Source organism: Engystomops pustulosus, chromosome 2 (assembly GCF_040894005.1).
Source record: "Engystomops pustulosus chromosome 2, aEngPut4.maternal, whole genome shotgun sequence".
Lineage (NCBI taxonomy): Eukaryota > Metazoa > Chordata > Amphibia > Anura > Leptodactylidae > Engystomops > Engystomops pustulosus.
The window spans coordinates 137,089,520-137,117,070 of NC_092412.1; the positions used below are offsets into that span (position 1 = coordinate 137,089,520).

A 27,551-nucleotide genomic window follows, 5' to 3' on the forward strand; every position below is an offset into this window, starting at 1 on the left:
GTACAAGCAGAGTTTTTCGGGCACAAAAAATTAATGCTGCAAAAACCCTAACTGCTTATACTCAAAAAAAAAAAAAAAAAAAAACAACCCTCTGTACTCACATTTCCGACACCCCCAGTCGATGGGGTGGGAGGTTCATTTTAGAGGACATCATTCTTAAATCACATTCTTAGAACAGAAGACAAAAATGAGGGTTGTTTAAGAGTTATCAAAATGCTTTAGAAATCCATTATATGGCCATAATTTGAATTTTCTAATATATACACCATAAAAGACAATTGAGATTTATGAAGTAAATTGAGATGCGGCAAAAGTTCTACCACGACTAGTCCAACTATCCCACACAATTTCTGCAAAGCAGCTAGTATTACAATTTGATGAGAATACTGTATTCTATTGAGTTTCATTTCAGTAGTGTATATGGAACAGAGAACACAACTTCATTTTCTCTTCCTTAATACTAGGGTCTCACAATGCTTCGAAATTTCAGTGACTTTTTGGTTTTAAATAAGTCAAAACGGACCAATACCAGGATTTCTTGTGGTTTGATGCTGAGCAAGTGATTACTGACCCATCAGAGGGAAGGAAGGCAGTACTTGCTGAGTGGAGACAGGAGTAGGGAGATTTTGTGCTATGGCTCTTGAGGTGAAGTCTACATTACCCTGCATTGAATGCTTCCATGCTCATCTCTTCAACAACCCCCTGATAAGACTGTATGATCTTAAGCTGCTCAGCCCCATTAAGAAGCCCTGGTTATGTTTCCTGTCAGTATCATTGCAAAACACTGCAGTTCAAATTTTAACCCACTCCTGCTCCAGACCCAGACCTGTATGGCTCCCTGTGCTTGTGTATTGCTAGTGCCAAAGGTTGGCGACTGGGGTTAAAAAGGTTAAAATGATCCCTGTTTAGTTGATCTCTATGCTGTGGCCACATGCCCTGTCACTCAGTGCTAATTAGCATTTCTAAGGGTAGGCTTCTGATGCCCCTGATAAAACTCTGCAGGAAAAGTTAACCCACTCAGCCCTAGACTTGAGTAGCTTACTGTGCTCCTTTACTGCTAGTGAGCAGGTGTAAAAGGGGTTAAACTGATCGCACAGTGAAGGGGTCCCAGCCCTGTGTCCAAGTGATGCAACCTACACTTTGGAATACTGGTTCTGTACTTGGTCTTCTCTTGGTACGAAAATAAAAAACAAACACAATACCCCTTTATTCCATATCAAAATAAAAACCATTTACTAAAATCCCCATACAATTGGCTCCAGTGCATACTGCCCCACTCCATAAATATAATAATAATAATAATAATAATAATAATAATAATAATAATAATAATAATAATACAAACAAACTTCTTAAAAATGCTGCATTTTTGTCACCATGTTTCCAACAAACAATAATCAAAAAGTCACAAACCATGAATGCCAACAAGAAAAATTACAGCTCAGGACACGCAAGAAGAAAAAACCCTCAGTCGATGGAAAAATAAAAAAAAAAATTATTACTTTAAAACAATCAGTATGCAAAAATGTATGTTTTATAAAATTTTTTATATTCCAATAGCTCTTAATTCTTTTCAGGAAAAGTATTGCAACGTTGAGCGTTGCGATACTTTTCCAGATACCTGGTATCGGTGCAATCCTACTTAAGACAGTAACTCTTACCACTGTTAGATTTCGGATATCTTCCATCACCCTTGGCCAGAACGACTGTAAGCTCTGCTGTGCATCACTACTTGCTGCTCCGAACCCCCCATCAGTAGACATGTTCAAATCTAAGACCCAAAGAGAAATGGTCATTAGTTAAAAAAATATAGCAGTGCTCAACTGAAGCAATACATTTCTCTGTAGCTTCCTATATGTAGATTTAATAAGCTGCAGTGTCCAGTTCTGTCTCATTGACACAGGAGCTCCACCTGCAAGTTTGAGATGAGGGGTGAAAAAGGTGTGGGCCTGAAACATTAGAAAACCGCAAAACAAGCAAGAAGAGAGTCAGGAAGGAGTCACTGCCACAGCCATAAACTATGGGTCCCTGGGAATAAGTATCGCCATCAATTTCACGTCTCATTACACAGTAGTGCCAACAGTAAGCCACCTTGTTGCACTCAAAGACGACCGGTCTCAAAAAAAAAAATAAAAAAATAAAAAAAAAAATAAAAAAGCAGCAGCTCCTAGTGGTACAACAGATATAGCAGTGTTAAACGGCTAGCGTTATCAGAAACCTCCGATAACACTAGCAGACACTGCTGCGCTGTACAATAGAAATGCCGGACCGCGCTGTAAGCCTATTCATGAGGGGCGGCCTCAGTCACCGGCCTATGGAGTGGGAGGGGGGGTGGCCTCCTCATGAATACGCTGGACTGCTTACAGCGCGGTCCGGTGTTTCTATTGTACAGCGCGGCAGTGTTTGCTAGCGTTATAGGAGGTCTCTGTTAATACTACCAGTATAACACTGCTACATTTGAGGTAGCGCTAGCAGCTACTTTAGTAAAAGGCTCCTAGTGCCTTTTATATGGATAACAGCTCCTCTTTAATGTCTGATCTGTGTAACACTCCATCGTTCTTGTACATGCCTGAATATTTCCAGCTACAGGTAGTTCCTGCGTTACATACAAGATTCTGTAGGTTTCTTAAGTTGATTTTGTATGCAAGTCGGACCGGGAATATTTAGTGCAAAACTCCTGCCAAATTTTTTTTGATCTCTGTGACAAAAGGTTTTTTAAAAATGAGGGGAAATAAAATATGAATAATGCAATGAAGCTTTAGACATTTACAGTTTATCAGTAAGTCAGTCTTCAAGGAGTTTCCCCAAGAGGTCACAGTGGGCAGAGTGGTCTGTCCAAGTTGGGGGTTGCCTGTTTATATCTACTAAAAATACAGAGCACATAGATACGGGTTGCTAGTCAGAGTGTTCGCCGCCTGCCTGAAGCTACCAGGAAAAAAAAAAAAAAAAAAAAAAAGGGTCAGATGCTAAAAATATCCTGTATGTTCTCTTTCAAGTATTAACAATACCTTTAAACAGCTCATGACATATACAAGTATACTTTCTGTTATGAATCATAGACAGCATGGAGCTAAAATTGGCTTCTCACAAGTAGTTTTGGATTCAGCAATCCTAGTGCAGTGGGGTAAATCAAGGTCCAAACTATAAGCAGAGATACCTTATTACACAATTTCTACAACCAACCACTGGATAAATAGAAAACTGTTACACGTGGTTAGAGATATATGGGAAAAAATATGCAGGCACAAAAGTTTCTGCAATATTTATTCACAAATGGTAAATTCTACTATACATTCTGCAATAAACACAGAAATAAGACGTTACAGCAGCGGTCAACCCCCCTGCTCCAGAAGGCTTGCGGCTCACGTCTGCTTATTTGAATGTGTGCATGGAGCCTTGTACAAGAAGCTCAAGTTTATATATTGATCAGAGGGGAGTACTTTCTTCTGTACTTTGCTCCTCTTACTTTCATTCCTGATAACACAACTGTCTTGCTAGCAGGATAGACAGAAGCTCTATGGAAAGGGGGGTGTAACAATGACAACAGCTAGATCTCCACCCAACTGCTCTACAGAGGGAAAATCACACACTGACCTAGCCCATCATATGAAGTTTGCTTAAAGGTTGGGTACACTGTAAAGAAGTTAGTACTGCTCTGCAGAGAAGCACTATTCACTAGTATTTACATACTAGTGTCCTCGGATACATGACGCTAATCTTTTGACACAATCATAAAGAAAATACTTCTATTTCCTTATATGACTGGAGGGATAAAATATGGTTTTACAAAGTGACAACTTATTTTTGGTCTATTTAGAGAAAGACAGGCAGCAAATTCTATTATACCAAGAAGCAAAAATCCTTGCTCTGTTTATTCACTAAGCAGCGACATATTGACATCTATTGCTGGTCTTTTCCTCAGATATTTTTAAGGGAACCTGTCACAAGGCCCCTCATTTAGGATATGAAATATCCTATATAAGAAAAATAAAGTCTGAACCAAAGTCGTGTGAAAATGAGCAGAGAAGAGTCAAGTTTAGAGGCTGAAGGAGCTTGTGGTTCTGTGAGCCATTTAACTGCTCATACATGCAATCAGGCTTTTCAGGTTGTTACATTGTCATGTGACCAGGGAATTATCAAGAGATAACACAAGCCAAGCCCTGTCCAAAAAACACCACATACACCAATGCCCGCTACTAACAGTACTAACATGCTACAGCCCATGCCGCCATATTGGAATGAATGGTGCCTTCAGGGGTAACAAGGCTTTGTTTCCATAAGGGTGCTGTCACAGTGCATTCTCGATGAGTCTTTAAACGCACTGAATGGTTTCAATCAGTTTACACTTCCAGAAATGAAGAAAAACTGATTCAAACCAGTCAAACGCTTGGTTGACAAGAGCGGTCCAAGAACTGTCAAAGAACACACCGTGTGACAGCACCCTTAGGGTAATGCCACACATGAAGTATTGAACCTGTTTTTGGTCTGTTTTTAAGCAGTCTTAAAAACGCATGCATTAAAAAAACGCATCAGTTTTTGACAGGTTTTACCAATTATCCTAATTAAAACTGGTCAAAAAGTATGCATTTGTAAACGCATGCGGTTTGTGGGACTGCTTAAAAATGGACCAAAACGGGCTCAAAACGTTATGTGTGGCATCACCCTAAGGGTACATTCACATGGTCGTCTGGGGGAGGGGGATGATGTTGATATGAGACGGGTTGCACCATGTTAACATATTCCAAGAACAGAGTTTCATGTTAAACAGTAAATAAAATCGTTCCGAATGATCACAATTCCTTTATTGATGCAGCCGGCCGCATCAAAAATGTATCACTGCAGAACCATTAATTTGGACCCTTAAAAGTGCTTAGATGCCTTCTTACATAAACAACATAATAGTGCTGTAACTGTGCAAGTTTGTTGATTTGTGTTCAGATCCATGTTCTGCTTCAAAAGTGCCTCCAATTTCCAGGTGGATTTCACCCAAAGCATTTGGTAAAATGAGTAGTTAAAAGCACATAAACACACACAGATTACAATACAGATTTAGTCTGGTTTAACAGTGTAATATCACCACAGATTTATCATATACTAGGTACATAAAGAGGTTGGTCCTCCTGATGCAACCAGGCGTGCAGCGCACACATTTCTATGTCTGGACCTACCAGGTGTAGAACTAGGATGTTGTCTGTAAACTTTCACTTGTTTAAGTTTTCTGACCGCTGCCAACCGCGGGGGCATGGAAGAACACGCCGCCGCTCACACCCCCTTGGCATGGATCTGACAGAGATAACTGCCATGGCGGGTTTCAAGGCTTTGCAATTATTTCAGTTTTCAGGCATAGAATCCCTGATAGATGCCCCCCATTGTATTCTATTAAGTAGGGGAATTATAAACTATGTATACCTTACCTATCTGTTCTCACTGATTTTGCCTGACTGATTTTGAGCATTAGTGTTTGTAGTTTACCTTAGATCCAATATTATAAGTGTATAAGTGTTCATCTATCAAATATAAGACCTAAAATAGCTTCAATATAATCATCGGCAAAAAATTTAGAGGATAAATTACCCCATTTACATGACTGTCTAGAACAAACAGCATATGAAAAGAATGTGCCAACTGGAATGCATCTTGACAAAATATTACTCACTCCTATTCTTCAGACATCCAAACCAATACAGGCAGTCCCCGGGTTACATACAAGATAGGGTCCATAGGTTTGTTCTTAAGTTAAATTTGTATGCAAGTTGAAACTGTATATTTTATAATTGTAGATCCAGACAATTTTATTTTTGCCCCAGTGACAATTGGAGTTTCAAAATTTTTTGCTGTAATTGGATCCAGGATTATCAATAAAGCTTCATTACAGACACCTTACAGCTGATCATTGCAGTCTGGGACTATAGTAAAGCATCCAGAGACTTCACCAGAGGTCTCAGTAGGCAGTGGGGTCCATCTTTAACTACGGTTCATGTGTAAGTCGGGTGTCCTTAAGTAGGGGACTGCCAGTAGTATTTCCAGACTATGAAATTAGAACCTTAGGTTACATTGAAGATTTAGGTTCAAAGTACTGGTAAAGCTAAGCACAAGTCCTTTCATGTAGCCGGTCACAATAGAGAAAAAAAATAAATAAAGAATTGCTAAACTGGTAATAAAAAAAATTTGGTGAAGCAGCCATAGACATAGCACCAGGTGAAGGGAACACAATTTTTGAAGTAAAGAATTTGTGAAAAAATGTTTTCTTCTTCATTGAAACAAAATTTCATTAGTCCAACCAGAGGTCGCACTAACATTTTTCCAGAAGGGTAATAATACTCCTCTCAACATTTTTGAGGAGTAATCTCAGCCGAGGAGGAGTATGAAATTTTCAGTAATACAAATATATAACTCCTAGTCGTATATAGTGTTAATAAACTTTTGTTCCATATGACTGTTTGTTCTTTGTAATGTAATATATTTGTATTTGTCCCCTATGATTTGTAAAGCGCTACGGAATATGATGGCGCTATATAAATAAATAAAGATTATTATTATTATTGTAGATGTCTATTTATAGAAGAAAATTTGTTACAGCCCCTGTTTTTGTAGCTTCTTGGGACAATTATAGTACTATTTGGGGCCGACCCCAGACCCCCAACCACCCACAGAGTTGCCCAAGGCTGAAGCTGCGCCCCAGACCCCACCCACAGAGAGGGCCAGAGCTGACGCCCGCCCAAGACCCCTCCACCCATAAAGTGGGCCAGAGCTGACGCTGGCCCCAGACCCCCACCACCACCCACAGAGCGGGCCAGGGTTGACGTTGAGCCCCAGACCCCTACCATCACCCACAGAGCGGGCCAGAGCTGATGCCGGCCCAAGAACCCTCCACCCACAGAGCGGGCCAGGGCACACTCTGGCCCCAGATCCCCCCACCACCCAAAGAGCGGCCCTGCGCTGATACTGAGCCCCAGACCCCACCCACAGAGAGGGCCAGAGCCGACGCCGGCCCAAGACCCCACCACCCACAAAGTGGGCCAGGGCTGACGCTGAGCCCCAGACCCCACCCACAGAGCGGGCGCCAGCTGACGCTGGCCGCAGACACTCCACCCCCAGGACCCCCTCCCCCATAGACCTGGCTGATGCGTGACACCGCTAAACTTATTAAATTTTTTTTGGGGGGGGGGGGGGGGCGCGTGGGGACATATCGCTTTTTTAAAACTGTTTAATTTTTACTTTTAATGTAATTTTTTTGGGTTTTTTTAAATTACATTTTTTTTTTTTTTTTTTTTACAAGGTCGCATGTGTTCCCTGCTAAACTTATATATAGATCACAGATAACAGTGACCTAATGGTAACAGTCTATTGGATCACTGTTATCAGTGATCTGTATACAGAGTTATGCAGGGAGGATGCATATAGCACCTTCCCTGCAGCCTCTCACTGTATACAGGGGCTGCTCTGGCTACAAGATTGGGCTGTCACATAGACAGCCCAATCTTGTTCATAACTCTGTGTGCACGGTCGCACACGGCCATGGGGGGGATGGGCGGAGCTACTCACTGCTTCAGCCCGCGGCCGATGTAGAACGTCATGTGACCTGTGCTCCGGTCACATGACTTTCCATCGGAGCCGCAAGATAGCTGGGCAGGAGAGGAGGGACGGCACTATATTGTGGGTGTTGCCCAGTGTTGCGGCGTGAGCTGCGATCCTGGGCAGCAAGCGCCGGCAGCCAAGCACCCAGCCGGCAGATAACCACTAAGCGTATTTATACGCTTGGCGGTTTTTTGGAAGGGTAAATCGGCCTCTACAAGCGTCATAGAGATCGCGATAACGCCTCTACAAGCGTCTGAGTCTAACCATGAGATAGAAACTTCAAAAACAAGGCAATGGTAACCCATCACTTACGGAATACACATACATTACTCTACCAATTTTGTGTAACGAAAAAGTGATCTAAAAACTCCAGTTTTAGCTTTATACAAATTAGTTTCTTGGTGCACTAGAGGCAGGCTATGTTGACATACGGCCTAACTTGCTGAACAGTGCCGAGACTCACAGAGATCGCAACAACGAGGGGTCCAAGTACCTCCGTCAGACGAATGGAGCAGACGGCCGCGCATGACCGTTCGGCTCCACTAATCTTTATGGATTTGATGGAAATTGCCAAGCGCCGTCTGCTCCATTAGTCTGACGGAACGACGAGGGGGGGTCCAACGTTGGTATGTAGGATACCATCAGACCCCTCGTTCTCGGGATCTCTGGGAGTCTCAGCACTGAGACCCCCACCGATCAGCAAATCCACGGGAAAGGGTCTAACTTTTGTTCATGCGACAACCCCTTGAAGGTTTCCTCCGTTCTGGAATTTGCACCATTCATTGTAAAAAAAAAGGGTGCAAGTTTGTGTAGGGAACGTTTTGGCGTAAATGACATTGAATGAAAACATGAAAGGCAATCCTGAAAATGTTAAGTTTCCTACACAATTCTGGTTTTACTTGCTGGACTCCCTTTAAGACTGTGGCCACGGAATGTTTTTGCAGCAGGATGTATGCTCCAGACAAAAAATGCACAATAATGGCTGTGTTATGGTGGAGAAAACATTGTAATCTGCATAATAAATTGCCATACTGAGGATTCTTTCACACGTGGATGGGATTCATTTAAGTTTCATAATCTATGTGGCAACTATAAAGACCTTTGGTTTAGCTGCCAGGATATACACTGGGGTATACCTGCAGCAATTACGCTCAATGTGAATTCAGCCTAAAACTTGCACTTAGAATATTGATCTAAAAGAAATCAAGTTACAGCCACAACTGTTGCCTTCTGTCTGGAGACATTGCGCCCATAACATTACTTATAGTGGGGTACCCTCTCTTTACTGTGATTACGGGGCTTATATAAACAAGCCACACACCAATCTAATGCATTTTTAAGAACCACCCCTTCCTCAACATTCCTCACCCTGCCCATTGGGCTACCTGGCAGTGGAACAAGTCATTTTTAATATAAATTATCTCAGCCAAACCAGATTTATAGGCTTTATGGACCATTACAGAAAGTCCATAATATTTTTGTATTACTTAAGGTACTACACAAAAGTTTGTCCTTGATTTTCCCAACTCAAAAGCAGCAGCCTTTCAAGGTCATCCTCAGGGAAAGAGGCCCAAACAGGAGAAAAGCAGCAGAATGATACCAGAGTTATAAGACATACTCCAATGTACAAGGTATTTCCTGCACAAATAACTGAATCTCCAACATGAAAGCAAAGAAAAGGACAAATACCTAACCCTGATGTGACCCTTCATGCCCCGGTGATCCTACTGTCTGGATTGCACATCACACATTCCAATGACCTTCATACCTCTCAAGCTAAAAGCTTACCTCTTATAAGTACTAGGAGACTCACTTGTCTTGGACCAAGCTGGGATCACCATTACTCATGTGAAAGAATGTGCTATGTATAGTGACTGTTATGGATACAGACTATGCAAACAGTCCGCTTACCTGCAAAGTACAAGGGCAAGCGGGGGGAGGGGGGGGGGGATAAATACCTTTCAATTCACAAAACAAAGACAATGTATTCACCACAATGATAGGAAAGAAGGGATCACATCTATCTGGATAAACAGGAGGCTAGTAGATAATAAAGTTTTGCTGTCTTGGCAATTTAAACTAGGTAACAGCTGTTCACAATATCAGCCAAGTGTGATGCACAATTCCAGGTGAGGGACAACATACTTCTAGCAGAACGCTTTCCTCCACTGCCTAGGTCACAGCATCTAACCTTACTCAAAAAGAGAACCATATTGAACATATATCCATAGTACATACAGCTTCTAGATCAAGTGCTTTCTGTCCTGCCCATTGTCACTGCACTATCAATAACACAAGGAGGAAAAGCAGGGATCCACACTCCAGTGTGCAAGAGGTGCAGCAGAAGGTATGCCTGGAATGTAAGGGGCCATTTTCTTAGACACTACAAACTTGAATTCCTCATAGAGAGAGAAAAAAAAAATTCTAACAGCTTTACTTTACCAAGAGAAGAAGGAAAACCGTGACAACTTACCCGAGCAATCGGCAGCAGTTCAGGAAATTCACATTTCATGAGGCCACAAGCTAAGCACTTACATTTTTCCCCTTCAGCTTCACTCTCACTAGCCCTCCCCCCTTTCGGGAAAGAGAAAAAAAAAAAAAACACACAAGAAGAAAGGACAAAGGCATGAGGACATGCAAGGAAGACACAGTGCTATATCCATCCAGAGGACAAGCACAGTCTGCTGCTCTTGCAAACTCCTCGCCATTTTTCTTTGTCTTTCAGCTGACCCCTGTCTAAAGGAAAAACTCCCTAGTCTCCAATGAAAAATCCTGCAGCCTCCTTCCACTTTAACAGTCAAAGGCATTCAATCTAACTTGCTATATGACACCAACTCCCGCCTCTGCTGTGATCCCATTTGCTCCAGCTTGTTATTGCAGGGCACTGCTCAGCCTCCATTGGTTGCTACAATTATCAATCAGCTGTACTGTAACACTTCCTGTTTAAAGTTACCTTGAGACAAGCAGGGGTCAGAGCAAGTGACTTTACAGAAGCCAGTACATTCATTAAAATGTGTGTGACATTCAATGCCGCATTGTTCTCTGCCTCTCACCATTCAGACATTTCTATTGCCAGCTTCCTTCATGTAACAGTTCAACAACAACTGCAGCATAAATGAACAATACAAATCAAATCTAAAAACAGCTTTGCTTTTGCTCCAAAGATAACAAAACTATATCAGAAAGGAAGGGACATCATGCTTTCATATGCAGTCACTTCCATGCACGCAGGTATACGGTGACCAATGCTAACAGGACTATTGTTTACCTTCAGTATTTGTATTCCGTTCTATTTATTTAGTATGGTTGTCAACTGAGCAGACATAATGAAAATCTTTATCTTACAGTAAAAAGGGAAACGCTAAAATTCATCTGTAGCAGTAGCAATTCAATCTTCTGGGTTTAAAACTTGGATCATATTTGTGCCCTCATTTCTAGTCTGTCACTGGATGATGAGATTGATGCAGACTTGTAGAGGGTTTCCATAGTGTTACCATACATAAAGGGGCAGACTGCACATATTTTTTTTTTACAGAAATTCTGTTATATGAACCTTAGGGCTCATGCACACGGACACTTGCAACCCGAGAAACAGGCTGTATGCTGGCCCGATCCCAGACTGCACTAGTGCCGTGGACGGGAGTCCTTGCATTATACAGAAATATAATGCAAGGACGTCCTGACTGCCACCCGACCAGCTGTGCCAAAGCTCCAAACATGACTTTGCCAGCACTTTAACTCACTAACAACATGGTACCTCCACCAAGGTGTATACATTTGGCATTGTCAATTACAGCCAGAATGTAAAATCAACAATAATTGAATGAAAGTGTTAGCAAACCTAGTGAGTCTCCACAGCACAGGATTCAAAGCATCAAGCTGCAATCTCAGGGATCCCAGTGCCATTTTACAGCAACACATATTTGGCTGCTAGGGACTAGGTAGAGCAGTGATGGTGAACCTTTTAGAGAACGAGTGCCCAAACTACAACCAGCATCCACTTATTTACCGTGAAGTGCCAACATGGCATTTCAAGCAGTAACTTATTGCTGCCTGTTCTTCAACATCATTCAATTGTATTGGCCCCCCTGAGGCCACCAATACAGTTGAAAGAAGGAAGGCAAATTCAGACTCTCTGTAGCTTCTCTCCAGGAATAATGGTGGGTTCAGCAGGAAGACCTCCAAAGCCAATGGAGTTCTGTCTACACCTTCTCACTTTTCCTGGAGTTTCAAAGAGAGAAGCATCTTTTAAGTTGCTTGGGACTACAGGAAGATTTGGTGGATTTGGTCCTGTTTGGTGAAATTGGGGCAATGGCCTGAGTGCCCACAGAGAGGGCCCTGAGTGCCACCTCTGGCACCCGTGCCATAGGTTTGCCACCACTGAGGTAGAGTGACAAGGTGCAGAGGAGAGTCAGATTATCTTTTGGAAATCTCAGGAACGGAGCTGGAGCTCTAGAGTTTGGGGGCACCGGAGACAAGCTCAATCAATTTTTGGAAGTCTCCAACTCTCAATGGTATTGGTTCCCCTTTGATGCCGATATCAACAGAGCAGGGAGCAATAAGGAGCTACTTAAAGCGCAGTGACCTATGGCATTGAGACATTATTAGAAAATCATAGTGAATTTCACATTTTCTTAAGGATTTTATCATTCTGAAATAATTTCTGCAAAAATTTTCGGAAAAAGCATTTGGGACAGATTATTTCACCAGCCAACAAGTGTTACCTGTTGAAGCGGTAGAATTAACAAATATATTAAGAGATCACTTATTGGCTAATGAAAGCAGAACTAGTCCCGAAACTCCATTTTTGACGGCAATAACCAAACATCAATGAAAAACGAAACCTCTAAGGTGAGCAACCTTTTGCAGCGCTGGGGACCTGGGTTCAAGTCAACATCTGCAAAGAGTTTGTATGTTCTCTGCGTTTGCATGGGTTTCCTCCGTGTCCTTCGGTTTTCTCCCACAGTCCTAAACATACTGGTAGGTTGATTAGATTGTAAGACCCATTGGGGACAGAGACTGATTTGGCAAGCTCTGTGCAGTGCTGCATAATCTATATGTGCTATATAAATAAAGGAATTATTATTAAATTGTAAAAGCAGTCTGGTTTGGATAAACATGTTTCTCTTACAATGATGATATGGGGATTCAATGCTAGTTTGACGCAGGGCAGCATGGTGCCATATTAAGAGTGTTTGAATGTACTGATGCAGCAGCAGTGCCAGAATTCCATACAGCCAGTGCAATCCCATAGCTGGAATGAGAACAAGCCTTATTGGCCAAGTCAGATGAGATGCAAAGAAAAACATGCAACACCTTTATTTCTGGGTGGAGGGTAACAAACATATTTTATTCTGAGGATTTGTTTAGCATTGAAGGACATCCATCACCAGGATGAAGGACTGTAAACCAAGCACACTTACATGATGTTGTGTGCCCCTTTAGAAGATTAAAGAAGAGCAGATTCTGCCAATGCTCTTGTTTTTAAGAAAAGGGGGCTTTGCAAATTATGCAAATGAGCCCGAGGGGCTTCAAGCTCCATTAACACCTATAAGGAAGTAAGAGTCCCAATTATGGAGAGTTTGGCAATTAAGACCTCAGATTTTCCATAAGGAGGAGATCTCTTACTTCCTGCCTCACACATAGCCAAACCAGTTCTAAACAGTGCTGTCTACAGTTAGGAAACTGTCCCTTCTGGAATAGATACACTGGTTTGGCTTAATCCCACATCATGTCATTAGGCTTCTTGTAGGTCATACTTTGCATTAATGGGGCTGCTTTTCAAAGCAAAAAGGCATAATTTTCCTTTTCCCACTATGGAAAACACATGCATTATTCCCATAAATGGATCGGTTATCGATAAACCATGGACATACTGCCACCTCCATTCTTGAATATTGTGTGGTGCCAGTTTTCAATAAAACAGATATGCAAGAAAGGTCTTCTTGTGGGAAACTCTCCATAAAAGACGACATACATTTACATGGTTTGGTGCAGTGCCCCTGGCAACCAACTGATGTATAGAAGCATGCATGCTGCAGGCCCTCTATATGAACTAGATGTTCATTTATTCTGACAGGTTGCCAGTAAGCCCTAGAGCAGTGATGGCGAACCTTTTGGAGACAGAGTGCCCAAATAACAACCAAAATCCACTTATTTTCCCGTCAAGTGCCAACGTGGCATTTTAAGCAGCAACTTATTGCTGTTCTTCACAAACATTCAATTGAATCGCACCCCTGAGGCAACCAATACAGTTTAAAGAAGGAGAGCAAATTCAGACTCTCCTTGTAGCTTCTCTCCAGGGTCTCTCTGTAGAGGAAAAATGGTGGGTCCAGCAGGACGACCTCCAAAGATATTGCAGTTCATTTCAACACCTTCTCACTTTTCCAGCAGCTCCTAACAGTCAATGAAGTGTTGCTTTAAAATAGCGCTGAGAGCAGCATCTCAAGTTGCCTGGGACTTGGTGGATTTGGTCCTATTTGGTGAACTCTGTCCTGGGGTGATGGTCTGAGTGCCCACAGAAATGGCTCAAAGTGCCACCTCTGCCCTAGAGGCCCTCACATGAGCCAGATGACAACATATTCCCTTCTCTGACCACTCATAAAAAGGTACAAGATCAATTTCATTATTAACCATGATGTATACTTAATTACCAATAATACACTATGTAATCTGTGATCCTTAGCCTTGTTAATGCTGTTCTAGCCTCACTTTTCCTGTATGGGGTACTCTATGGCCACTATTTCAGGAAACATATTTTAACTATAAAAGTTTGGAAAAAGTATGTAGTCAAAACAGATGACCTGGCCATGGCCAACTTCAGTGCCAGCCAATGTGTCATTGGGCTCTTCAGTTGCTTTGGGGTTTGTTGACCTGTAGCAAATAAGATCTTGTACACATGTATAGGGCCTAAGCTCTTTTGGTCCTTAACCAGTTCGCGACCGCCCGCCGTGTATTCACAGCGGCGGTCAGGTCGTGCTGCATGGAGAGGGCTCACGGGCTGAGCCCTCTCCATAGCCGGTAAGTCTTTGCTGCATATTGCAGCAAAGGCTTACCGGTATCACACTGTGTTATCACAGCGATGGCTGCCGCCATCTTACCTGGGATTGCCGCTCCCCGTGACGTCATCGGGGAGCGGCGATCCGTCTCCATGGTAGCCTCGGGTCTTCCGAAGAACCGAGGCTATTTTGTTTTAACCCCTTCATTACAATGTGCTGATAGCACATTGTAATGAATGAGGAGAAAAATCCCCTCATACTGTAGTATGGCAGTATATGATAGGATCGATCAGACAACTTAGGGTTAAAGTACCCTAGGGAGTCTGAAAAATAGTAAAAATTTAAAAAGTTTTGTTAAAAAAAATTATTTAAAAAAAACTAAAATTTCAAATCACCCCCCCTTTCCCTAGAACTGACATAAATATAAATAAGCAGAAAAAATCATAAACACATTAGGTATCGACGGGTCCGAAAATGCCCGATCAAAATATGATAACAGTTTTTCAATGCGTTTAACCCCGTGAGGGAAAATAGTCCTAAAAATTATATCATTGAAAATATTATCAAATTTCGCAAAAAATGACACCACACACAGCTTTGTACACCAAAGTATAAAAAAGTTATTAGCGCCAGAAGTTGGCAAAAATCCAAAAAATAATTTTTGTACAGGAGGTTTTAATTTTTGTAAATGTATGAAAACATAAAACCTATACAAATTTGGTATTCCCTTAATCATACCGACCCAAAGAATAAAGTAGACATGTCATATTCAAGCCCACAAGAAAATGGCGCAAATGCGGTTTTCACCATTTTCACTGCATTTGGAATTTTTTTCCTGCTTCCGAGTACATGGCATGGAATATTTAATACCATCACTATGAAGTGCAATTTGTTACGCAGAAAACAAGCCGTCACAAAGCTCTTTATGTGTGAAAATAAAAAAGTTATAGATTTTGAAGGTGGTGAGTGAAAAATGGACATGAAAAAACAGGAGAGGGCACGGTCCTTAACCGGTTAAAGAACACACATACATATACACTCACCGGCCACTTTATTAGGTACACCTGTCCAACTGCTTGTTAACACTTAATTTCTGATCAGCCAATCACATGGCGGTAACTCAGTGCATTTAGGCATGTAGACATGGTCAAGACAATCTCCTGCAGTTCAAACTGAGCATCAGTATGGGGAAGAAAGGTGATCTGAGTGCCTTTGAACGTGGCATGGTTGTTGGTGCCAGAAGGGCTGGTCTGAGTATTTCAGAAACTGCTGATCTACCGGAATTTTCACGCACAACCATCTCTAGGGTTTACAGAGAATGGCCTGAAAAAGAAAAAACATTCAGTGAGCGGCAGTTCTGTGGGCGGAAATGCCTTGTTGATGCCAGAGGTCAGAGGAGAATGGGCAGACTGGTTCGAGCTGATAGAAAGGCAACAGTGACTTAAATTGCCACCCGTTACAACCAAGGTAGGCAGAAGAGCATCTCTGAACGCACAGTACGTCGAACTTTGAGGCAGATGGGCTACAGCAGCAGAAGACCACACCGGGTGCCACTCCTTTCAGCTAAGAACAGGAAACTGAGGCTACAATTTGCACAAGCTCATCGAAATTGGACAGTAGAACATTGGAAAAATGTTGCCTGGTCTGATGAGTCTCGATTTCTGCTGCGACATTCGGATGGTAGGGTCAGAATTTGGCGTCAACAACATGAAAGCATGGATCCATCCTGCCTTGCATCAACGGTTTAGGCTGGTGGTGGTGGTGTCATGGTGTGGGGAATATTTTCTTGGCACTCTTTGGGCCCCTTGGTACCAATTGAGCATCGTTGCAACGCCACAGCCTACCTGAGTATTGTTGCTGACCATGTCCATCCCTTTATGACCACAATGTACCCAACATCTGATGGCTACTTTCAGCAGGATAATGCGCCATGTCATAAAGCTGGAATCATCTCAGACTGATTTCTTGAACATGACAATGAGTTCACTGTACTCAAATGGCCTCCACAGTCACCAGATCTCAATCCAATAGAGCATCTTTGGGATGCGGTGGAACGGGAGATTCGTATCATGGATGTGCAGCCGACAAATCTGCAGCAAATGTGTGATGCCATCATGTCAATATGTACCAAATCTCTGAGGAATGCTTCCACCTTGTTGAATCTATGCCATGAAGAATTGAGGCAGTTCTGAAGGCAAAAGGGGGTCCAACCCGTTACTAGCATGGTGGACCTAATAAAGTGGCCGGTGAGTGTATATGAATAAAAGTTATATTTTAGCAACCTCAATCAGTGATACAAATAAGGGCTATGTAAAGCCTATAAATAAAACTGTAAAAATGTATTCTTTTACTATAAAGCTAAACTAACACAAAAGCTTGCCACCACACTGGGACAAGTTTATGTAGGGAAATAGGAAATCCAGACAAAGGTAAGAAAAACAAACTTCATAAAGATGTTGACAAAGCACAATATAAACAAGCTAATACTACATCAAACCAAAATGTCTTTTGCCCCAACTCAAAGATTTCAGTTATCCCAATCTAAGGAACTCAAGGCAACAAAACTTGTCCATCCATCAGCATAAAGGTCATAGAGGGAGTATCCCCACAGTAAGGAAAGAGGCTAACCAATTCTCTCTAAAACTGTAAAATGTACCATTTGAGCCTTAAATGGGTAATTTGCAAGAAGAACTCTTGTAACCTGCAGAGCTAACAGTTTTACCAATAATCCACATGGGGAAGCATTTTACCCAAACTATCCTCATCTCCAGATTCAATTTACTCAAGATTTATCAAGTGAATTCAGATGTGGAAAATAGATTTTGTGAAGTGCAACTGTTCAAAAAAAATACATTCCAGACCCAATTCCATTAGTCAAAACATGTGACCATTTGTGCCACACTTAAAGGAAACCTACCATTTCAAATGGTAGGTTTAAGCTGTAAAGACCGAGCACCAGCTCAGGGTGAGCTTGTGCCGGTGCTTAGTTTCGTTAGTGTTAAAACCGCGGTATCGCGGTTTTAACACTTTTTAAACTTTATAGCATAAACTGCTTCGGCGCTGCGTGCGCGCGCCTACATAGGAAATGCCACGGTCACGCGCAGCGCCGAAGTGGCTTCTGCTATAAAGTTTAAAAAGTGTTAAAACCGCGATACCGCGGTTTTAACACTAACGAAACTAAGCACCGGCACCAGCTCACCCTGAGCTGGTGCTCGGTGTTTACAGCTTAAACCTACCATTTGAAATGGTAGGTTTCCTTTAAGCTCAAAGGGCACTCAAAAACTGGAATAAGATACTGCATCATGATGATTCTCCACCCATTGTGATAATTCTTGGACTGACATTACCTCTGGTACGATGGGGCTAGGAGCTTTTTTTTTTTTTAAACAACTTATGGCTTGTGCGTGTTTTCTGAATCCTATTAGGGTGAAGGAGGTAATCACAGAGTTTCCTTTAAATTCTTTCATAAGGATTTTAGTCCAGAACCACCCAAAAATCTGTTTTCCAACTCAGTGACAGGATCACAATGATATGCCTCTATATTCTGGGAGATTCAGCATTATGGAAAAATACATCTTTAAAAACTTTTCAAATTTCCTGTAAGGAGTGGTGATGGTTGGGAATAGCGATGCTAGGATGTCCTCTTCAGGCCTTATTGATGTCCTATAGTCCAGGCTCATCACCACAAGTCTAGGTGGCAGCTACTACTAAAGGTGGGTTATATCCCTTAGGACAGGTACATCATCATCAATCCAGCAGGCATAACTTTTCTCCAACTTTTGTCTCCAGCAAAGTTGGGTTTCTGTGCAATGTTGAACATCCCAGAATATATACGTACATCACAGATCCTTTCACTGCGCTGGATAACAGGTTGGTGACAGCTAGTATGCCCAATTCCTTTGGGCTGGTACCTTTAATATTTATCAGTTTTGTGCATTCAATTCGTGCTTTATGCAGAAATAATCTGCAACAAAATGGCCACCAAAACACCAGCTGAAAGGAGGCAATAAACAGAATACCAGTCATAGCATCCACCCATATTGGTGTACCACTGAGAACTAACTAAGCAAGCAGCCAGTTTATAAGATGGTACATTCCCATATAGAAGTCACAAAAGAAGAACTGTGCAGCTAACAAGACGAAACTACAGCCGCAGCTCCAACTGAAAAAAAAAACTACCTTTTAAAGGAGCATGGGCTATCATTACATCAAATTGATCCAGACCATTTATATATAAAGAACAGCCAACAAAACCTAAAACTGTTGTGCCTTTTACAGCGTGCACAGGAAAGGGCATCTTGTGCAGCTTTACATCTAGAGCATTGTCACATATATCCTAAATAAATAAAGGAGCTATTTTGTTTGTGGGAAACCCATGACAGAACCAATAGGAGCCTAGACACCCACAGGCACTTCGAGTGCCCCTCACAGATTAGTATACTGTTTTCCAGCAATGCAGATGAGAACTCCATGAGCTATTTTCCCCAATGACTTACATTGTTGTGGCCATATATGTCTTTTTGGGACAGATCCCATTTGCTTTAAGAGTGCAACGCTTACATGATTTCAAGACATATGAACAATGCCTTAGCAGCCACTACCGCATCAAGCAGATAGCACTAACATATGTGTACATGGAGCATACAATATGTTAGCTCTGTGCACACGATCGGCAATACACCATGGTATGGACACATACATGGAATATCACCGGATACTGCCTATGCATGGCTTCCTGCAGCACGGTTATGTCTGGAGGGGAAGGCCGCGGACAGGCGCACATAATAAGATGTATTATATAAGCAGTCGCCATGTATCAAACCGATCCATGTTCTTCCCCTCCTAAACAAGCTGGTTTCCGGACTAACCGACCAATCACACCGACCAGGCCGCGGCCTCCACCAATGAGCGGGGCCCGAGGCGGGGAGTGTGGCCTGTCACCGGTCCGTGCACTAAAGTTCACCCATGGACTTTTCCAATGCCGTAACACGGCGCCCGTCCTACCCCCGTGTCCGGGTCACAATGGACACACTCACCGTGCAGCTCCCTCCCTCACACAGCGCTGGGCTTACGGCAAACAGGCGCTCAACTCAGTGTCTCACACTCCGCTCACACCTCGGGTTCAAAGCACGTGACAAGCGGAGGATTATCGTAACCCTTGGTAAGCGCTCCGGGAGACAAGGGGGAGGGGTCGGCGGGAACCGAAACAAGATGGCGGAGAGAGGAGGAGGGAACTCAGGCCCCCTTTACCCACCCCCCCTTGCTCGCCGTGGATGTCATGCGCATGCGTTCGAAACATTAGACCCGCCTACCATAAGTGAACGTGGGAACCTATAGGAACTAGGGGACGGCTGACGGATGTGTGAGCGCTATCTCCATAGTAACGCGGCCTAAAGTTTAGCGGGAAAGTTCGGTCCTCACCTAAAGCTACTCTACATCGTGCAGATTTTTGGGATCATTTGGTGATTTATGAGGGGGCGTTCACACGATGCGTTGCGTCGCGCAGGTAACATTGCGTTTCCATTGCATTTGCTAAAACGCAATGTTATTTCACTGTTACTTCAGCATGTGATCAAGATTTAAGCTAACAGTGATGTCATTAGGCAAATCACCCCTCCTCAGCTGTTGTATATGCGTTTCAAACGCAATGAAAACGCAGGTCAAAACGCAACGTGTGAACGCGCCCTCCGTCTTTTCTGCGATATGCAACAAAGTCTTACCAGCTATGGAGAGGGCTCAGCACGTGAGCCCTCACCATACAGCCGACCCGTGACGTGCTATTAGGGCGCGTTCACACGTTCCGCTAGCGCCGCGTTCATAACGCGACGCTAGCGCACAGCGGCGGAGTTTGGGGCAATCGAATATGCGTTTCCAAACAAACGCATGCGATCGGGTTATTAATCGCATGCATTTCCCGGGAAACGCATATGCGATCGGCCCGAGCCCCGCCCACTGTGCGCTAGCATCGCGTTATGAACGCGACGATAGCGGAACGTGTGAACGCGCCCTTACGTGGAGGTTAAGAGCGCGGTCACACTGCATTTTCGTTGCGTTTTCATTGCATTTTGAAATGCATTACAACAGCTGAGATGAAATGATTTGCCTAATTACATTACTGTTAACGTCGCGTTTGTAAATGCATATGTTAATAGTAATGTAATTAGGTTGACAACAATTTAATTAGGCAAATCTCTTCTCAGCTGATGCGTTGAACGTGTTCAACTCCATATGTGAACCCTCATATGGCAGAGGAGTGGAGGGGGGCCAGCCATGGGAGGAGCTACCTCCTCACATTGGGGCTTATTTACTTAAAGTATGCGGCCGCACTTTACAGGTATGTAGCAGGCGATTGTGTCGCACCTGATCGGATTTTGGCGCAGCTGTGCCGTCTTTCATGCGACAGAAATTGGGGGTGGGGGTAGCGCGCCGTCAGACAATCCGACTGATTTGGACTGAGAGCGGGATATAACAATTGTGTCGCAATCCTATGCACTTACATGAACCAGGAAGAAGAAGGTGAACTCTGGCGGACTTGAGCAGGGGAGCAACACATGCAGGATATCTGGCACATGATCTTAGTGAATCGCAGCACAGTGCATTATCATCGGACAGTGCACTTGTTGTGAACTCCTTTAGACGGGTAAGTAAATGTCAGTAGGAGCTGATCCCGCAATCTTAATTCCTGCTCTGTAGCTTTAGTAGTTGAGGCAGGAACCAGGAGGCTGTTGGAAGCTATGTTAACACCACATGTCAACACCCCCTTACAGCAAAAAAGATGCTTTATGCAGTTAGAAATAATGGAATGGTATAATCCTGATGTGTAAAATCTCGGCAGGTCACAAATTTACATTCTGCTAACACACGTGCCATTTCCATTGTGTTTTTAAATGCAAATGAAAGGCCTCAAATCTGCAACTTTTTTTTTTTTTTTTTTACATTCCGGACCTGGGTGGTAGCATACTTGGCATTTTGAACCCGTTTTTAGTCCATTTTTAGTCATGCATTAAAAACACATCCGTTTTTGTCCCTTTTTAATTAACATAATTGGGAAAAATGGATGACTAAAAACTGGTTCAAACCGCCATGTGTGCCACCACTCTAAGGGTCTGTTGCTTTATTCCTGCGGACCACTCGCCACGACCACTCCAGTACTAGAATCTGCTGTTGACATTTACGCCTGTTGCCTGCTACCTGTTTTTCAATAAAGAACCGTGCGCCTCCATTTGATCCCTGGATACTGCTGTTTACCACCACAGGCTTCCCCATCCATCACCCAGGGACTCATATTACGGACACTCAGTGGGAGAAACCAGTACATCAGCCTCTCCCTCCATATTTCTTGCACACACCATCTGCTGGAAGCCTGCCAGGCTTTAGGATACCAAGCATGCCTCCATGACCCAAGAAAAGGCTAGGCCCTGGTGGGGGATGTTGCACATGTTTAAAGGGGTTTTCCGAGTTTTGAAAAAAAATTATAGGTGGCCGAGAGCGGGCTGCTTAAAATAATAAAGCTGTACTTACCTTCTGGTGCCCTCCGGTATCCAGCACTGCTGTCGCTCCGGTCCGGACGCCATGTAAATAAACATGGCCGCCGGAGCAGCGCTGCATTCAGCTTCCGGACGGACCCGACAACTTTCCGGCCCCCATACACAATGCTGTGTATAGGGACGGATAGGCGTACCCGGCCACGGCCGGCCGGAAGCTGAATGCAGCGCTGCTCCGGCGGCCATGTTTGTTTATATGGCGCCCGGACCGGAGCGGCTGGATACCGGAGGGCACCGGAAGGTAAGTACATCTTTATTGTTTTAAGCATCCCGCTCCCGGCCACCTATAGTTTTTTTCCCAACTCTCGGACAACCCCTTTAAGTGATAATTTTACAGTAATAATAATGCTTTTTATCACCATTATGATACAGTAGACAAGTTATATAGGAAGAACATAAAAATATTTATTGCTCTACAACCTTAGAACTATAACTTTAATAGAAAATAGTTTTCAAACATATTCTGTGTATGATGTATATAACCCATCAGATCAACTAATCTCTACAAACAAAAACATAAAGCAGTTTACAGAGAAAACATACATAATCCTGCCTTCATCCAGTTTTCCTGATTACTCTGGCAGTTCATACAATTCATACAATTGTGGCTAAAGTGTATTTGCAACATCCCACAACGGGACCTAGCCTTTTAAGTGGCTGGCTCAGTCACGGGTACCAGGATGCAGAGGCCTCATCCTCAGCCTGGCAGGTCTCAGGCAGGTGAAAGCAGTGGCTTAACTACCGTGGTAGCAGACGGAGCAGCTGCTACGGGGCCCTGCCTCTCAGGGGGTCCGGATCTGACCTGCCACACAAACTGTAGAATGGACATTGCGCCTGCACAGCACGTTTCATACTGCAGAACTTTATGCTGAGCTGCTGCTCAGTGAAGAAATGCCGGGAAAGGGGTGGAGGGGCAGAGGAAAGCAGCGGCAGGAGAAGGCTTCAGGTAACATCCTGTCCTGTCATCGGGCTGCATTTTATCTGTGTGCCTTTCTGACTCCTGTCCTGGTAGCAGGTCTCCTGGGATGTAAACAGCTCCAGTGCCTGTGAGAAGATCGCTGTACGCTGCTTCCAGGGAATATTAGTGTGCATAGTATATGAATGTGTGTAATGACTGTATGATATGAATATATGAGTATGACGTTTATAAATCAGTGTAGGTTGTGTAGGTTGTTTCTAATGTGTGTATAATGTATATATATAGGAGTGTATAATGTGTGTGTAATATCTATATAATGTGTAAAATGTGTGTATATATGAGTTTATACATTGTGTGTATGATGTATATATGAGTGTATAATGTGCATATAAGAGTGTATAATCTATATATGAGTGTATACTGTGTGTGTAAGGTATATGAGTGTATACGTGTTTATATGTGAGCCTATGATTGTATGTGTATATGATTTTATACATGAGTGTATATATGAATGTATTATGTATTACAGTTTCGACTTACATACAAATTCAACAAACCTCCGGACCCTATCTTGTATGTAACCCGGGGACTGCCTGTATATAGGTAGCTGTATAAATATGCATATAAATAAAGAAATATATTATACATAAATCTGACATGCTCTGCAAAAACCTTAGGGCGCGGTCCCACGTTGCGTTTGCAAACGCAGACGCAGACCAAACCGCGCCCACCGGGCGGTCCGCGGTCCAATCGCATCGGCGTTTTCAATAGAAACATAGAGAAACGCCGATGCGATTGGACCGCGGACCGCCCGGTGGGCGCGGTTTGGTCTGCGTCTGCGTTTGCAAACGCAACGTGGGACCGCGCCCTTAAAATACATTTGAAGTCAAGTTTAATGGAGATTTTCATTGAATACAACACTGGTGGATCCTAATAGTCCACTAAAAATACCATCCTCAAAAACAACACAACTAGTAGAAAGAGATAGGATGTATGGTGAGAAACATTAAAATCACTTAAAAGGCACACTGGTGCACAATACACAAAACCCACATTTACCTAGATTGCAGCTGGTCCAGGTATACAATATAAGTGGGGCTCGGGAAGGTAAACGCGCTAATACATGGATACCGGCCACCTATATATATGCCGGGAGAACTCGCCCCCAGAGTGTCGAATCAGACGAGTGCAGCAAATCGGCATCCGGTAGCGTGCGTTCCAATAGCCAGTAGTGATCAAAAGCGGATACTGGCATGACTGGTGGGAGAATCTTCTCTATTATTGTCACATCTGCGCCTGCTGTCTCCTCTATCCATGCTGGTAGGATTAGGAGACACTGGGGGTCATTTACTAAGGGCCCGATTCGCGTTTTCCCGACGTGTTACTCGAATATTTCCAATTTTTCCATGAATCGCCTCGGGTTTTTGGCGCACGCGATCGGATTCTGGCGCATCGGCGCTAGCATGCACGCGGCGGAAATCAGGGGGTGTTGCTGAACAAAAACCCGATGGATTCGGAAAAAAAACGCCGCATTTAAAACAAAAAATTGGTCGCACGGGCCATACTCGCATGCACCAGGAAGAGATCAGTGAACTCCGACGCAACCCGGCGGACTTCGGCGCAGCAGCGACACCTGGTGGACATGGGGCGCAGGACCTTCATGAATCGCCGGAAGACCCGAACGCTCGTCCGAGAAGCCGCCGCTGGAACGCAAATGGACCGGGTAAGTAAATGTGCCCCACTGAGTTTTTCCTCATCCTGCAGTTTGAACTAGGTTCTATGGCTGTCTGACCTGATGTCTGCCACTCCCCTCACTGATTCTGTCTTGCAAGAGTTAACACTGTGGATCTGTAATTGCTTACTCCTTCCACCTGTGGCAGGGCTGAGTTCCCTATAAGGGTACGGTCACACGTTGCAGTTAAAACTGCATCACAATTAGTTTTGAGGTGGTTTTAGGTGGTATTACTTATTATAACAAGTGAAAGACATCAAATCAACAGGTGAATGACATTTGTGGAGCAGGTTTCCCCTTCAAAATCAAATTCACCCATTCAGTTCATGTCTTTCACCTGTTCAATTGACAAAACTGCACCTAAAACCACCTCAAAGCTGATTGCATTGCAGTTTTAACTGCAACGTGTGAACGCACCCTAAGTGTCCAGTGTTGCTTTGACTCCTTGCTGGTCAAACTGCTATCTTGCTGTGTTCACTAGCTCTCTTGCTGTGTTCACTAGCTCTCTTGTATTTCTGGTTTCTGATCTCTTGCCTGTGTATTGACTAGTTTATTTGGATTGTGATTTGGTATTGTTATTTCCCGCTGTTGCCTAATTGGATTGTTTAGCTCGCCTTGTTGGGTTTGTTTGTTTCTTTTGTTTCGTGTTCACATCTTAACCAGGAAGGGAATGTTGCCCAGTTATTGGCCTCCGTTTAGGGGGCATCCAATAAGTAGTTAGCGACAAATTTGGGTCTCAGTGCCAGGGCTCACTGTCTTTGCTTGTGTCCTGCCATTACAATTATATTCAAAGTTGCAAGAACAAACACAGTGGCATAGTGTGATCAACGCGTTTTCACTCAAAGTGTCTTGTTCTATTAGTCATGATCTATTGTGCATGCAAAACACATGTAATTTAACTCCTATCCGACATTTGACGTAATAGTACTGCATCGCGGGAGGGGAGTTCCCGCTTCCCTTACACGGTCGCGCTAACCGCGGGATATAAGGGGCATTTAAGGTGAATCAGATTCCCCTGCGGCGCATACTCGGGGGGTCAGCTGCTCTGATCGCTGCCCCGGGACTACGCAATCCTCTTCCGGGAGCATTCTGGCAGGACCTGGCTGTAAAACACTTAACATTACACAGTGTAATACACTGTGTAAGGTGAAGAAGAGCTTGAACAAGCGATCAGAGGATCGCTTGTTCAAGCCAACCTGTAAAAGTAGATAAAAAAAAGTTAAAAACATTTAATAAAAACACATTTTAATAAAAAGAATTTATTACCATATATACCAAAAAATTGTGCTAAAAACCCAAACTCAGCTTATACTGGAGTAAAAAAAATATAGGTTTTACCAGGTTTTTGGTAAAATTGGGGGCCTCGGCTTATACTTGGGTCGGCTTACACTCGAGTATATACGGCACATAAAGTTAAAGTCCCCTAAACACAAACATTCACATATACACATGTAACAATAACACAAACTCGCCAAAAAAAAACACATATTTGGTATTGCTGCGTCTGTAACAATCCGTACTCGGAAACATTATTGGACCCACTTGGGGGACGCCGTAAAAGCAAAACCCGAAAAACTCGCCAAAAATGTACACTTTTCATAAAATCTCTTCACAAAAATGTTCTAAAAAGTGATCAAAAAAAGTTATGTGCGCCAAAATGGTACCCCTGAAAAGGACAACTCAACACGGAAAAATTAAGCCCTAAAACTAGCTCTGTTAATCAAAAAATATTAAAGTTACGTCTCCGAAAAGATGGCAAAGCAAAAACAAATGTGATTTCCTCTAATTAGTTTTTTTCCAGTAAAATTGTAAAAATAAATGAAAAACTATATAAATGAGGTATCACCGTAATCGTAGTGATCTATAGCATAAAGATAATATATTATTTTTAGTGTACAGTGTACAACCCCCAAAAAATACTAAAAGAAAGGAAACCAAAATTGACAATTTTCTTTTCACCCATACATTCAAGAGTTAATAAAATCTCATCAATAAGCTAATGACCCACTAAAATGAAGTATTTGTAAAGTGCATCTCTTGTCGCAGAAAATAAGCCCTTATATGTCCAAATTGCCAAAAAAATAAAGATTGTATATCCAATAAATGTGACCATGCATAATCTGGTCTAAATGCCGCAGCTTCCCTTCGATGCCCTGGTGTGTGCCCATACAGCAGGTTACCACAACATATGGGGTATTGTTATACGCGGGAGAGATTGGGTATCAAATTTTTTGGAGCGTGTTGGTATTTTATCCACTGAGAATTTGTAAATTTTTTGAAAAACACATTTATTTAGCCAAAAAAATTTTACTTTCAAAATCTTCAAAAAACTTCATAAAAGTTGTTTTATGTACGTTGAGGAATGTAGTTTCTATAATGGGTTAATTTATGGGGTTTAACTTCTATTTAGGCCTCTCAAAGTAACTTGAAACCTGAGCAGGTCCCACGATAGCAGGATTTTGCGTTTTTTATGAAAATGTGAAAAATCGCACCTAACGTTCAAAGCTCCATAACATACCATGTCCACATAAAGTAGACATTTGATGAATGTTAGTTATTAAGTTTTTTTGCGAATATGATTGTGTGGAAAAAGTAGAACATTTTTAAGTTCGAAAATCGATAATTTTTTCAAATTTTCACCAAATATCTGATTTTCTTATAAATAAATAAAAAACATACCACCAAAATTTTGGTACAAAGTGTCACGAAAACAATTTCAAAATCACTTGGATATGTTAAAGCGTTTCAAAGTTATAACCATTTATAGTGACACAGGGCAG

The 27,551-nt window shown here is 42.7% G+C and overlaps 1 protein-coding gene across 3 annotated transcripts in view; it reads right to left on the bottom strand.

Moving 5' to 3' along the window:
* Nucleotides 1-19,865, bottom strand: part of NFYC (nuclear transcription factor Y subunit gamma) — a 33,554-nt gene extending 13,689 nt beyond the window's left edge. The window contains exons 1-2 of one of the 3 annotated variants that reach the window (XM_072136636.1): nucleotides 19,613-19,865; nucleotides 1,662-1,771 (exon numbers count right to left, since the gene is read on the bottom strand). In XM_072136636.1, coding sequence (XP_071992737.1) covers nucleotides 1,662-1,763 — 102 coding nt within the window. In that variant the 5' untranslated portion in view covers nucleotides 1,764-1,771; nucleotides 19,613-19,865. Of the gene's footprint in view, nucleotides 1-1,661; nucleotides 1,772-10,051; nucleotides 10,315-19,275; nucleotides 19,299-19,612 lie in introns of those variants that run through there. The other 2 variants (XM_072136638.1, XM_072136637.1) reach the window with 2 other exon arrangements.
* Nucleotides 19,866-27,551: the final 7,686 nt, after the last annotated feature.